This window comes from Astatotilapia calliptera, chromosome 18 (genome assembly GCF_964374335.1).
Source record: "Astatotilapia calliptera chromosome 18, fAstCal68.1, whole genome shotgun sequence".
Taxonomy (NCBI): Eukaryota; Metazoa; Chordata; class Actinopteri; order Cichliformes; family Cichlidae; genus Astatotilapia; species Astatotilapia calliptera.
This window is the reverse complement of record NC_137439.1, coordinates 1,687,460-1,700,922: the sequence shown is the minus strand read 5'-3', so window position 1 is coordinate 1,700,922 and position 13,463 is coordinate 1,687,460. Positions and strand designations below refer to the sequence as shown.

The window sequence follows — 13,463 nt, the reverse complement described above, 5'->3', positions numbered from 1 at the left end:
TATACAGCTCAATCTTAACAAATTAAGATTAAATTAAATCACACAACTTTACAAGAAGCAGATTTTATTTGTATCACAATATGATGATCATACTTCAGCTGAGGGTTCATCACAGCCTGTAAGGGTCAAATGAATCAGAATAAAATGGAAAACACAGGATTAACATTTTCATGATCTGAGCCGCGTCGCTTGGTTCGATCGCTCGTTTCCCGAAACGGGACGGCATCGTCTCGTTTTCCTAAAGCAGGGGTGTCGACCTCCAGGCCTCGCGGGCCGGTGTCCTGCAGGTTTTAGATCTCACCCTGGGTCAGGGTTAGTTAGGGCTAGAGGTTGATTAGTTAATTACCAGCCCTCATGTTAATGAGATAATTCAGCCATTTAAATCAGCTGTGTTGGATCAAGGACACGTCTAAAACCTGCAGGACAGCGGCTCTCGAGGCCTGGAGTTCGAAGGATCCTCTGCTGAAGGACGTAGTGAAGGAAGCACTGTATGACCTTTCCTTAGTATCCGGAGAATTCAGCCACCTCCGCTGATGCTGCAGAAACTTCAATGGCACTTAATGCGCAACAGGTCTGTATCACCACGCCATTTCTGGGGCCGTCCTTGCACTGGGAGCACTTTCATACTTCAGATATTCTGACCACACCTTCACGCAGACTCTGACCTTTTGCTTACAGCTCAGATATCCTCATGCGGCTGCAGACGAAAGCAAACATAATCCGGACAGAGGAAGATAAAGTTTGTACCCACGGTCAGCAACGCCTCGTAATTCTAAAACGATTCAAAGTTGACGCAGTCACAGAACACCCAGGAAGACAAAATGTGTCCAAACAGCCCACATGTAGCAGAGGTAGAGAGCTATGACGTGACACACGTGATGTGTTTTACTTGTACAAAGATGAAACCGTTTTCCCTTTCAGTCCTGAACACTTCGGGACTTCTCACTTGTGCCTCTTTTTGTGAAAATTCATCGTCGAGGCGTCCCGAAATCTTTTCCCGCATATGTCGCAGGGAACGGGCTTCTCGGCGGCGTGAGTCCTCGTGTGGCGCAACAAGTCGTTACTTTGGCAGAAACTTTTGCCGCAAATTTTACAGGAATGAGGTCTCTCGCCGGTGTGGATCCTCATGTGGGACGCCAAATTATCCTTCCGACCGAACCGCCTCCCGCAGAAGCCGCAGATAAACGGCCTCTCGCCCGTGTGGGTCCTCATGTGCAGGATCACGCTGTCCTTCCGAGTGAAACCTTTCCCGCACACGTTACACGAGAACGGCTTCTCGCCCGTGTGAGCCCTCATGTGGATCTCCAGATTAAAGCGTTTACGAAAGTGTTTCCCGCATATTTTGCAGGGATACGGCTTCTCGTCCGGGTCGCTTATGTCTTGTTGCATCATCAGAGGTTCATTCCTAAAGCCTTGCATGTAAACAGGGCCGCTAAATATCAGGCCGTTGTCCACGTTGTTGTACATCGCTTGCACAGCCGATCCCGAGTCCACGTGGTTGCCTCTGTCCTGACGTCGGCTCTCGGCCACGGGAGAGCTGTGAGAGGGGAGCTGCTCCCGCTCCGGTTCTGGGTCGCTGTCGTCACTTTCCCCGTACGTAACGGTCACCATGATGGTGTCGCCGTCCTCGTCCAGAACGAGCAGCTCTCCCTCCTGACTGATGCTGAGCTCCTCCTCCTCCTCTTTGATCCGTCGAGCTGCTGGTTCCTCCTGGTTCAGGCTGGAGTCCCTCTCCTGGTTCACGAGAACCTCCTCATCCTCGGAGAGGTGTCGCGGTCGGAGGTCTGGAGGGACAGAATGACACGAATGTGATGACAGAAAAACACCGGAGAAATATTTCACTTATAATTATTAGAGCTCTGCGGGGTAACGTATGTGCAAATGATCAAATAAGATAATAGCTCAGGACTCAGAGAGCAGCTTCTGTCTCCATAATTCGGTGGAGAAACGAGCTTTAGGGCGACGCCGCCGTCTGCACTCAGCTTTGTGTTTGCACAACAAGACTGACATCACGTCTCTGCCAGCTTGTTCAGCCTGATGACCAGAAGCTGCTTCAGAAATCCGCCTTCAGCTTCCACCAGGAAACAAAGTGACTGTAAAACCAGTGACGTGTAACATCCAGGCATCCGCGAGGAGGCTTTTCAAAGTTTATTTAGCCAGCTGACGTCTAAAGATCTGTTAGGATTAACTTTGCTATGACTGCAGACATAACAAGCACACAAGCTGGGAGTGGAGCTGGGAGATCAGCCTGGGGAAAATCTTCCACTGCGGCTGCTGGAGCAGGACTACCAGCCGACTTTGAGGCCACTCAGGCGGGGGAAGCGGTTCTCAGCCCACACTCCTGACGTCAGCTGGAGAGGAAGGAATGCTTGGATGATCTCCTGAATCCCACTTTCTAGTTTTTCTTCCACTCCTCAGGAGCAGCTGCAGGGACTCTGAAATGAACCTGTTTGCATGATCGCCGACAGAAATCAAACCTCAAAGACAGCGTCTGCTCCAAACTGGCTGCTCGTGGGTTAAAAAACACCAGTGACCGCAGGGATTGGATCTGCATGTTTATTCTGTGGAAGAGTGGCACACACAGTAACAGAACACTGGCAGAGCATGTGGGACTCAGCGCCCTTACACAATCCTCCACAAAAGTACAGAGAAGACGACAACGCAACACGACAACCGTGAGAGCAGCAGAAGAGAGAACAGACACACAGCCCGGCTCGCTCTGATTTCACAACCACGTTAGACCCAGACACGCGTCAGTAACGAGCCCGCTCTCTGTTTTTACGCAGTTTAAAATACAGATGTGAATATTAAAGTTTCAGATGAGCCAAAGGAGAGAGAGCGACAGCTAATCTGACGCTACGAACAGAACCAGCTCGTCTGTGCGACGATCTTAACGAGCTGCTTATTAAAAAAGATCCTAAATATCCTCAGTTTGTTTGGTAAAAACGTATCGGCGTGTGTCTGATGAGGCGCCGATGAAAGTCTGGAGATCTGCAGCACTGAGGCTACGTCCACAGCTCTTTCTCTGCGTTTGGCCTTTCATCCACCCTCCAAACGCCGTTTGGAGCACTGAAGACTGAGACTTAAACTCCTCCCAGGGTGGAGATTTTCAAAAACTCAGTTTTTGTGTTTACGTGTGGACGAGAGATTCAGTCTTGCAGCGCCTTTTGTTTACATGATGGATTTCTACAGTGGTGCAGACAAACTGTTGGTGTTAGTCGTGCTGCCTGCAGTATTTACACGCTTACACACTTTCTTGTTTTTTGCTGTTTCCAGTGTGATGTTGAGGAATAATGTCTGTCCACACGTACGACTCGTTTCTTTGTTTACTCTTTCCCTCCCGGCCTGCAAGACTTCTGATTGGCCAACATTTCTGCATGGTTAGGATTTGGCATGTTCTCGACAGCGTTTGACTTCATTTTTTCCGTTTACATGTGGACGGAGATCTCAAACATGCACGTGTGGATTTTATACTTTTTTTGTTATTGAAAATGGAAAATCTCCATTTAGAAAAATACTTGTGTACGTGTGGATGTAGCCTGAGAATCGCCGCTTTTAAAAGGTTATTCTTTCTAATACCTGTACTGATGTTCAGTCTTGCCTCTGACACCCTCCGTACAACAATAACGGGCAGCCAATCAAAAAAAAGTCAGCTTAAAGGGAGGCAGGACGATCTCGGACGCTGCATCACAGCTCGCTGTCAGGTGAAGATCGCTTTGAGCAGAGAATCATGCAAAGCCACTGTAACAGCGTCACACAGGGAACGCACTCGGCCGTCGGTGCACCGTCGCTGAATGTTTAAGATTTCAGAGGCGGCGACCCGGGTCAGCGTCGGACACTTTACCAAATACTAGAACAAAAGCGATACTGTGAAAGCTACAAATGCAGTGCTGTTCGGGCCAGAGCCAGCTTTTATGACTCCGCCCTGCACGGTGCCGGAGCTCGTCCGAACGCTCTGCTTATTGCCCGGGAGGGGGCGTTTTCACCCCGGCCCCCTGCTGAGATTTCAGGACGACTTCTCGTCTGTGTGAGTCCTCGTGTGGCGCAACAAGTGACTGCTCTGAGTAAAGTTCTTCTCACAAATTTTACAAGAGTAGCGCTTCTCGCCCGTGTGCGTCCTCATGTGGATCAGCAGCGTCCCGCTCTGACAGAAACGCTTCCCGCACGCTTTGCAGGAGTACAGCTTCTCGCCCGTGTGCGTCCTCATGTGGACGGTCAGGCTGCCCCTCTGAGTGAAGCTCTTCCCGCAGGTTTTGCAGGAATGCGGCCTCTCGCCCGTGTGGATCCTCGTGTGGCTCTTCAGGTTTGACGTGCAGATGAATCTCTTCCCGCACGTTTTACACCCGTACGGCTTCTCGCCCGTGTGGATTCTCATGTGGACCAACAGACTGTCGCTACACCTGAACTTTTTCGCACATATTTTGCAGGAGTACGGCTTCTCGCCCGTGTGAGTCCTTTCGTGATATTTCAGTAAGTATATCTGATAGAACTTCTTCCCGCAGGTGCTGCACACGAACGGCTTCTCGCCCGTGTGGATCCTGACGTGTCTTTTTATTTGGGACTTATCCTTAAAAACTTTCTCACAAACGTAACATTTCAAAGGCTTTTTACCTGCGTCCGTATTACCCTGACTCTCTGACATGGGAGCGCGCTCTGCACTGTCACTTCTGCTTTTAGCGAGTCTCTTCGTTGGCTTTGGCTCTGCGTCTGCGCCCGATCCCGAGGCTGCGTTCGTGCTCCCTTCCTGATCTCGGCTCTCGGCTGCAGGCGGGCTGTGAGACAGGAGCTGCTCGCTGATTGGCTCTGTTTCACTGTCACTTTCCCCGTAAGTAAGAGTCACCATTAAGGTATCGTCCTCCTCCTTCACTATAAGGTGCTCTGCCTGGTAGGCGGTGCAGAGCTCCTCCTGCTCCTCTTTAATCTGCAGAGGCGCTGCTTCCACCCGGCTGGTGTGGAGTTCTTCCAGTTCCTCTTTAACCTGCAGAGGTTCCTGCTCCAGCCTGGAGTTCCCCTCCTGCTCAGGAAGAACCCGTTCCTTATTACAGTCATGTTGCTGAGGAGGATCCAGCTTCAGGCTGGAGGTCTCCTGTTCAGAAGGAGCCTCGTCCTTATTACGATCATGTTGTGACTCCTGCTCCAGGCTGGAGAGCTTCTCCTGCTCCAGGCTGGAGAGCTTCTCCTGCTCTGTAGGAAGTTTCTCCCTGTTGGAGTCATGGTGCTGTGGGAGGCCTGGAGGGACAGAGAGAGAAAAGGAAGGTCACCGGTGCGATGACAGAGAAACATCTGCTCATACACACAACTGGAATTTAACGATAATCAACAGATAATCGGCTTCATGTGTGTCATTTGCAAAGCTCAGAGTACAAAATACTTTTAGCTGCACGTCCCCGTTTTTGACCCACAAACTTTACCTCCTGTCAGGTGTGTTTTATCCTTTTAAACTTTATTGATCAATAATTCTGTTTGAGATCAGTCTTTTCTGAGAGAGTCCCAGGAGCACAACGACCACACAGCAGCAGAGTGTGTGCACATCGATGGCTGAATGTAGTTCATGACTGGAAAGAGTCAGACAGCATTAACGTTTCATGCACCAACTTCAGCTCTGAATGCAAGTCTGTGATCAAGTCAAAATCCCAGGCATTAGTAACTGCAGGCTGCTGTATGCAGCACATGTAGTTTTCTGCATTTAAACGAGTCCTTGAACGCATCACCAGCAGACCGTAGAGGAGTGCAGATCTGAGCCGGAAAGGCTCAAAGATATTTCAAATTACTGGGTCAGCAAAAAGGCAGCGATTACAGTTCTGATAAGGAGTAATTATAGGATTCATGTACCAATAAAGATGGACGTGTGTCTCTGTGAGATCCAACCGTGACTGAGCTGAGGGCGAAACCATCAGCAGGGTTCAAATTTCAGGGATCTCAGGCTTTTCAACCACAGACTGCTTGTTTGGTTGACGTGGCTCAGCGTCTGCTGTCAGTAAAAGGAAAGTAAATACTGGAACAGAAAAACCAGGTATGAGTGTGGTCTGCATGTCACGGATGTTCTTCCTCAGCTGAATCACACGTGTCAGTCGGATGTACTGACTGACTGGTGTTTTTAAAGAAACTGGTACCGCTTTGATTCTTCATTTAGCTTTACTTCCTCTTATCTGGGCTCACAGAGCTGCTCAATAATAAAAACAGGAAGGTGACCACGAGCAGAGCTGCTGCTGCTAACAGTGTCAAGCCCGTTTCCTCATTCGGCTTCTCATTAATCTCCAGACACTGATTCTCCGGCCTCTCCATTCAACGCTTTCATTCACGACACATTAACGACGACGTGTTTGTCACAGGTCGCAGAGTAATGCCTTCAAATGTGATTCTTTCCTCTCTTGCTGCTATTTATAGGCACTGCTCTGTCTTCAAGCAGGAAGTGGAAAATAAACAAACTCCCTGGTGTCTCTTTTTGTCTCCTTCCTCTTTCCTGAGCTGCAGCTGCACTCTCCTCTCTGAGCCACCAAACAATCAGCAATCAGCGCTACAGCGGGTGGCTCGCACTATTAATCATGCACGACATCAAATGACATCAAACCCCCGTCGCAGCTGCAGGAACCAACAACACGAGCGACTCTTCAAACAGAGGGATTCTTGGACTAACGCTTTGATCATGTGTTTGTTTGCATTTTCATGGACATCTGTACAAAACCATCCGTTCCATCTGTTACAGATGCGCCTCCTACATGCTTAGTGTTTCCTTCCATTACTGACAGCACGTTGGTCACATGAGACCTCCCACAGTCCCCTGTGACAATCCCACAGGTGAGGCTCTATTGAGAAAGACATAGGAGTGTTTCATAGATGTATATTTGAAAAATGAGAGCAAAGACCGTCACAGATTTTGGATACGTTATGAACAGAAACGTGGTCTTTCTAAAACAGCTGGTTTTGGTACACGGTGTCATAACTGGGGAATATCACACAGGCTGGATGAAAGTGTTTCCATATTCAGGCTTTAATAAAGAAGACATGCGGCCGACTGTTTAAAAGAATATTTTGCGCCTTGTGTATAAAAGTTACTTTTTTTTGCTTCCCTCTTATTGCTTTGCACAGCAGGAAGCTCCACAGGTCTGATTTACAGACTTTACACTGATTCTTGGTGCAACCCTGAAGGGATTCGGGTGTCATGCCTGGGAGGACGTGTACATGTCTGTGCCATCCGGGTCATTGTGAAGCACATTTTCACACACGACTCATGTAACGTCCCTCAGGACTGTCTCACAGGGGACAACCCCCACTAAGGGTTACATGCCTCCACCGTTTGCTGTAGAACAAAAACTGGAGGGGTTCATTCATAGAAGCAGCTATGTACCCTGAACCCTGTGAAGGACCGAGCTCAGGGCCGTTATAGATGCTGGAATCTTACACAGCCTCCCTCCAACCCTTCAAGGATGTTTGAGAGCACCAATGGCAGCAGGGCCCTGACACTTTGCAGACAGTCAGAGGTCGAACTTTCACCGGGAATTGTTTTCAGGTGAGAGGTATTTAATGACGTGACCCTCTGCCCACTCTGGCCCCAGCACTCCTGCTTCATCAATCACCCCGCGCGTAAAAGCAGAGCTGAACGCGGATCGCCACCTCGCTGTCCGCTGACAGCGGCTCTAGCCCGGCCCAGCTCTGCGTGCTGCTGGGCCCACGGACTGTGTGCCGATCACAGCCATGTTAGTTCGGCCTCACTCGTTTCTTCCCGCAACAATCCAAACCCCGCAGGAAATACACGGCCTACTGTCCCGCAGCTCGTGTTCAGCTCCTGGCTGAGTAAATGTGCCGTGGAGCTCCGGTTAGGATCCTCCGTGAAGTGTTTTTCTCGCTGAGCGTGGACTCACCTATTCTGTGCAGCTTTATCTGAGGCTTCCAGGTGATCTCCAGCAGTCTGCGCTGACGGTCGATCACTTCCTCGTACTGGACGATCGTTTTTTCAAACTCCAGGAATATTTCTTCGGCGGCAGCAGTTAGTCGGCCGTTAATAAACCGTCTCAGGTCCCGATGTAAGGTCATCATTACTGCACCTGCGGAAACACGGGCCTGAAACAGGGTAAGAAAGAAAACCCCACCGCCTTCCACTCCAGCCCTCAGAGGAGTTAAGCTAACAATAAACCTTGAGTGGGTTTTCTTCTTCTCCTGGCAGACTAAACTCAGCGCAGGCGCACCGCTGCCCCCTGCAGGTCATTTGTAGACATACACTGCGTGTGTCACCCCGCATCACAGACGCATTTGGGCGACTTGTTGCACTTCTGGCTCAGTTACGTTTGGCCTGAGTGAAAACTGCATTAGGCCAGTTTCTCCTGTCACCCAGTCTTAGTCTAGTTTCCACTGAACCGGCCCACTGAGAACCTGCTTTCACTTCCCTCCCTCCACTCTTGAAGCATCAAAAGCTGCAGTTAACTAGTAATAACAGAGCATCCAGGTAGTCCTGCTGAATGACATTCTAGGATTTTATGTGGATGTTAGTGAGCACTGATTATCAAGTATTTGTGTGATGTTGTGTGATCACATGGTGTGTGATCCCATGCAGGCCAGGGATGCAGCTTAGTGCATTATTTATTAATGATCTGGGTGAACAGAGCGATAATACTCAGATGGTGCACTGTTAAAAAATGTGAGCCAGCTTAAACTCTGAGTTGAGTCCCTGATCTGTTCTCTGGCCCCTTTTCTCCGTGACTAAACTAATGGTGTGCAAATCTGCTGGAGGCCAGGATGTAACCTCCAGCTGCGGAAGACGCTGCTTGTGATGAACGAGCAGTGTTGGGGAGTAACGGAATACATGTACCGCCGTTACGTATTTAGAATACAAAATATGAGTAACTGTATTCCGTTACAGTTACCGTTTAAAAAGGTGGTATTCAGAATACAGTTACTTTGTTGAAATAAATGGATTACACTGCGGTACTTTCCTGTTTCATGTTGTCGCGGGTCAGGACTGTTTGGGTTTGTTTGACAGCTACGTTCTGTTGTTCCAGGCGGCAGCGTTACGGTTGCCATGGTTACAGGGCGACGCTCTCTCTCTCTCTCTGCGACTGTGTGTTTCCTGGGTGAGAGAGCGCCTTTTCGTTGTTGTTGTTGTGCTAAGCTAACAGGCTGAATGCTACAAGCATAGCTCTAAAGAATGTAGCATCATGGGCAGTGTAGTCCGTGCTGCAGGGAGAATGGACTGCCATACACGTTATGTGTCTGTGAGCGCGAGGAGGGAGAAAAAGGGGAGTGGAAAGGTACGAGTTGTCGTCGAGGAAAAACGGGAGCTGGAAACATGTAAATATAATAATAACCACTTCAGCCAAGAAGAGAGCCTGACGAGCCCAGTTGTAAGTAAGCTATTAAGACTCGACTGTACACCGTGAGAGTAACGTAACGGAATACGTTACAGAATACATTTTGGGGCATGTATTCTGTAACGGAATACATTTTAAAAGTAACCTTCCCAACACTGTGAACGAGTCAGTGTCTGTGTCCTGAAAAGGTGGATAATGAGGGAACAATGTATGGACTCATGAATGTTTTCCTGAAAATCTGCCTGATATCGTACGCTTTCCAATCCCAGCCGATGTCACGCAGCCCTGTCTGTCTGAAAGATGACTCATTCTAGACATGCTTAGTTGATCAAAATCCTTTGAATTTAATCCAGATGTAATTTAATATATCCTCACATCATGAGCCATTTAACAACAAACAGTCTTTAACATTGTTATTGCACATACTTCCTGTTCCTCCAGGATCTGTTGTACAGATGTGGCTCCAGGGTAGCAGATAGTGTGGGGGTTTACATTTAACAAGTGAAAAATCCCTGGTTTGACCCCAAGAGCAGACACAAATCCTTCAGGGACACATCAGGAAGGACATCTGGAGTAAAAAGTACCAAAGCTAACATGTGGAGCTACCCGGTGTGAATAAAGGAGCAGCTGAAAGCAGTTTCATCTACACTGCATCCAGGCTTTGTGGTGACTCAAGAGACAACGATCGGGAAGTAACAGACTCCCATTATTAGATCTGAAAAACGGACAACAGGAATGTTCTAGAGTTTGTAACTTTTAAGCATCAAAAATGTTCTGATGGGTTAAAAATAAAATTCAAATCTCCACGAAGATGATTTTATATTTGACTTTCCTTCTTCACACCCGTTAGTTTTCAGTGTTTACCTTTTATCACGTGGACGCTTCGTTTGTGTAGGCGGAACGAAAGTTAGACGCCGATGCGCTGTCGGAACCTCTCACTGTGACACACAGAGGAAGTAAACAGATAGTAGTTTTATTTCTGTTGAGCGGAGACTGTGCTGCAGCAACGATGCCTTCAGTTCAGTATCTGAGAGAGTTCATCAACGAGCGACTAACTGCTGCTGCTGAACAAATATTCTTGGAGTTTGAAAAAACGATCGTCCAGTACGAGGAAGAGATCGACCGTCAGCGCAGACTGCTGGATATCACCTGGAAACCCCAAATCAAGCTGCACAGGACAGGTGAGTGTCCCTCTGAGGGAGGATCCTGATCACAGCTCTGCGGGACGTTTATTCAGCTGCGAGCGAACAGGCCGTGGGTTTCCTGCACAGCCTGAGTGTGAGCTAGTGTGGATCACAGGGTCTCAGGTTTGACGCACTGATGGACGTAGAAGGTGTTTTTGAGGTCAGCCACGAAATTAGCGCTCACGTTTACAACTGCAAACACAGAAAACATGTCAAAAGTCAACATCTTAGTGCAGTAAAAAAAAGAGGGAGACAGGGGAAGCTGAAGGGGGCAGCAGTAGATGAGTTTAAATAACTCGGGTCAATCATCGAAACAGGCAGGCAGGGTGGAGAGTGTCACGGGTGATCTGTGACAAAAGGACAGCAGCGTAAGTGAAAGGAGTGAAAGGGAAAGTTTAAAGCTGGCAGTGAGACCTGCTGGGATGGATGTTTGGAGACGGTGGCTCTGACACGAAGACATGAGGCCGAGCTGAAGATGATCACATGTTCAGCGAGCAGCATGGATCAGAGATGAGTCCATCAGAGAGGAGAGGCTGAGAGGGTTTGGACACGTGCAGAGGAGGGAGGGTGGATATATCAGACAAAGGAGGATGAAGATGGAGCTGCCAGGCAGGAGGGAAAGAGGAAGACCTCAGAGGAGGTTCATGGGTGTAATGAAGGAGGACAGAGGAGGATGCTGGGGTAGGAGGAGATGGAGGGTTATCAGCTGCGACGCACTGCCAAAGAGAGCAGAGGTGCATGTGTGAAAACAGGAGAACTCAAGACAACCGGTGTACATTTGAGACCTTTTAGTTTTTCCCAGTTTTCCTGAAATCGTTTGGAACTGTGGATTCACTCTGTGCTGGCCTCAAACCTTCACCAGTTTAACCTGATGGAAAAACAAAAGCCTGCTCCGACACTCCTGCCGGGCGGCCCCGTTTCTCAGTTCCTCTAACCTGTTTAGGTCGAGGAGCTCCCGTCTGCAGCTCGTCATAACGCAAACATGGGCTGAAAGCAGGAAGCTGCTTCCTGAGTGGTGACCAAATGTTCCCTACATGAGTGAAACCTCTCGTGGAAGCAGCCACAAAGAGCCGCAGATGCAGACTTTAAGTTTCACTTCCCTGTGCTGGCTTGGTTCATTTCAGGATAGATCAGACGTTACTTCCAGCTTTGAAGTTTTATGAACTGTTAAAGTTGCAGAGCCGCTACATTTTAAAAGATCAGTTCCTTCTTGTCCATTATGTTTTCCATGATAATCATCTTAATATTGACTCAGCAGCCCTGATTTCAAGCATGTAGATCAGCTGTGATCTTTTTTTCTTTTTGTGACATTATCAACCCTTTATCCCTCCAGACGTCCCACAGCAGCAGGTCTGTGAGGAGGAGAGGAGCTCCCTGAGCAGCAGCTCTGTGACCAGGAGAGGAGCTCCAGTGTGGACCAGGAGGAACCAGAAGCTCCACAGATCGAAGGGAAGCAGGAGGAGCAGCTGGTAGTCGGGCAGCAGAGCGATCCCTTCATGGTCACTATACTTACACAGCACGCATAAACTGTGTGAACGACTCTCACATGTTAGAGCGCCACTGTGTGACAGACGCGGGAAGAAGAGGGTGAAATGTGATGTTTGTGGAAAAGCCTTTCAGCACAGGTCCCGGATGATACATCGCAGGATCCACACGGGCGTGAAGCTGTACGCCTGCGACACCTGCGGAAAAGGCTTCGTGAGGAGCGATAAGCTGGCGCTCCACATGAGGACGCATACGGGAGAGAGCGCGTACACCTGTGGCACCTGCGGGGAACGGTTCATTCAGTCCGCGATGTTAAAAACTCACATGAGAAGTCACACAGGTGAGACGCTGGACTGCAAAACCTGCGGCAGATGTTTCAGTCAGAAGAGCCACTTGTTGCGCCGCATGAAGATCCACACGCGAAAGACCAAGCCGGCCTGAAACGCCTGAGGGAGGGGGAGGGGCTTCAGGTATCAAGGTGATTTTCAAATCTGAGGTTTGACTATTTTTAAACTGAGATTATTTTTATTCGATTTAACCTTTGGGCCGTTGGTGAGGTCGTCCACCTCGATGGACGGGTGCTGGTCTTCGATGAGTCCTAAAAAAAATGTATGTTTCACTGATACAACACATTTCTAACATCAAAGTCACAGATTTGCTTCTCTGCTTTTCTAAATGATGTGTAAAGATTATTTATGTATCTGCATGTTTTATATGTAATTCAGTTCATCACAACAACCGTCACCTCGAGGCACTTTGTGTTGCAGGTAAACAGCTTCAGTATTCGATACATGTGTGCTGTTTGTCATCAGGTGACTTTATCACTGCTGTGATTTTACTGACTGACTGAGTTGAGTTTCCATGGTAACGCCAGCTGTTTCAGGCATACCTGAGAAAGTTACCGAGGTTAACGTTTTCTGTTTTGGGTTGTTGTGCAATCAAGTCTCCATTTTCAAGACGTTTTCATACTGAAAGCAGAGATGGAACATATCTGGGTCCCACTCATGAAGCTGGGTCGGTATCGGGGCACAGTGGGGCGATCTCAGCTTTCTTCCACGTGCTCTGCAGGCCACAGCTGCAGTTAGATGATGTGTACTGTTTGGGGGATCATTCTCAGCTGTGTGCTGGGCCAGATTTGGTCCTCAGGCTGTGAGGTTGACACATGAATCCTAAACCTAACAGGTCAAAGTAAATAAATATATGTGCTGCTGAGAGGTCGAGGCACAAGGCAATGTGATGAACATTTACTGCAGCAGGTTTCAGCAAATAAAAACATGCCTTTATTGTGTCGTCATCATCTGCTATCATTTTCCTGTCGTTTCACGTTGGAGCTGAATGTCAAACGGGTTTAAAGTGTCTGATATGCCAGTAAAAAGAAATCTGTATGTGTACGCTGAATAAAAAGACTTTAAAAAAGACGTTTCCAGTGTTTGGTCACTCACATTTATTTAACTTCAAAGAGTCGAGCTGTGGCATAAAAATAAAAGGG

General features: G+C 48.4%; 3 protein-coding genes across 4 annotated transcripts; 1 reads left to right on the top strand and 2 right to left on the bottom strand.

The window, feature by feature from the left end:
- Positions 1-47: 47 nt before the first annotated feature.
- On the bottom strand, positions 48-8,037 carry LOC113010257 (uncharacterized). Its single transcript, XM_026149253.2, has 3 exons — positions 7,863-8,037; positions 4,612-5,229; positions 48-1,784 (listed from the first exon to the last, which is right to left on the bottom strand). The coding sequence occupies exons 1-3, from the start codon at positions 8,035-8,037 to the stop codon at positions 943-945; spliced, it is 1,635 nt and encodes a 544-aa protein (XP_026005038.1). The 3' UTR covers positions 48-942.
- Positions 2,543-4,606, bottom strand: LOC145421935 (uncharacterized; the record flags this gene model as incomplete). The annotated part of the gene is made up of 1 exon (XM_080292930.1): positions 2,543-4,606. A coding segment is annotated over one exon (600 nt), but the record flags the coding sequence as incomplete, so codon positions are not given.
- Positions 7,933-13,392, top strand: LOC145421724 (uncharacterized). 2 transcript variants are annotated; one of them, XM_080292425.1, is made up of 3 exons: positions 7,933-8,071; positions 9,747-10,486; positions 11,823-13,392. In XM_080292425.1, exons 2-3 carry the CDS (start codon positions 10,315-10,317, stop codon positions 11,960-11,962), a joined length of 312 nt encoding a protein of 103 aa, XP_080148551.1. In that variant the 5' UTR covers positions 7,933-8,071; positions 9,747-10,314; the 3' UTR covers positions 11,963-13,392. The 2 variants fall into 2 exon arrangements, with proteins under 2 accessions (XP_080148551.1, XP_080148550.1); XM_080292424.1 differs by lacking the exon at positions 7,933-8,071 and adding an exon at positions 9,088-9,338.
- Positions 13,393-13,463: the final 71 nt, after the last annotated feature.

Coding starts and splice junctions, on each gene's coding strand:
- LOC113010257 (XM_026149253.2), bottom strand. CDS start 8,037: ATGATGACCTTACATCGGGACCTGAGACGGTTTATTAACGGCCGACTA. Junction 5,230..7,862: donor GATAAAGCTGCACAGAATAG/GTGAGTCCACGC, acceptor CTGTCCCTCCAG/GCCTCCCACAGCACCATGAC. Junction 1,785..4,611: donor TCAGGGTAATACGGACGCAG/GTAAAAAGCCTT, acceptor CTGTCCCTCCAG/ACCTCCGACCGCGACACCTC.
- LOC145421724 (XM_080292425.1), top strand. CDS start 10,315: ATGCCTTCAGTTCAGTATCTGAGAGAGTTCATCAACGAGCGACTAACT. Junction 10,487..11,822: donor AATCAAGCTGCACAGGACAG/GTGAGTGTCCCT, acceptor TTATCCCTCCAG/ACGTCCCACAGCAGCAGGTC.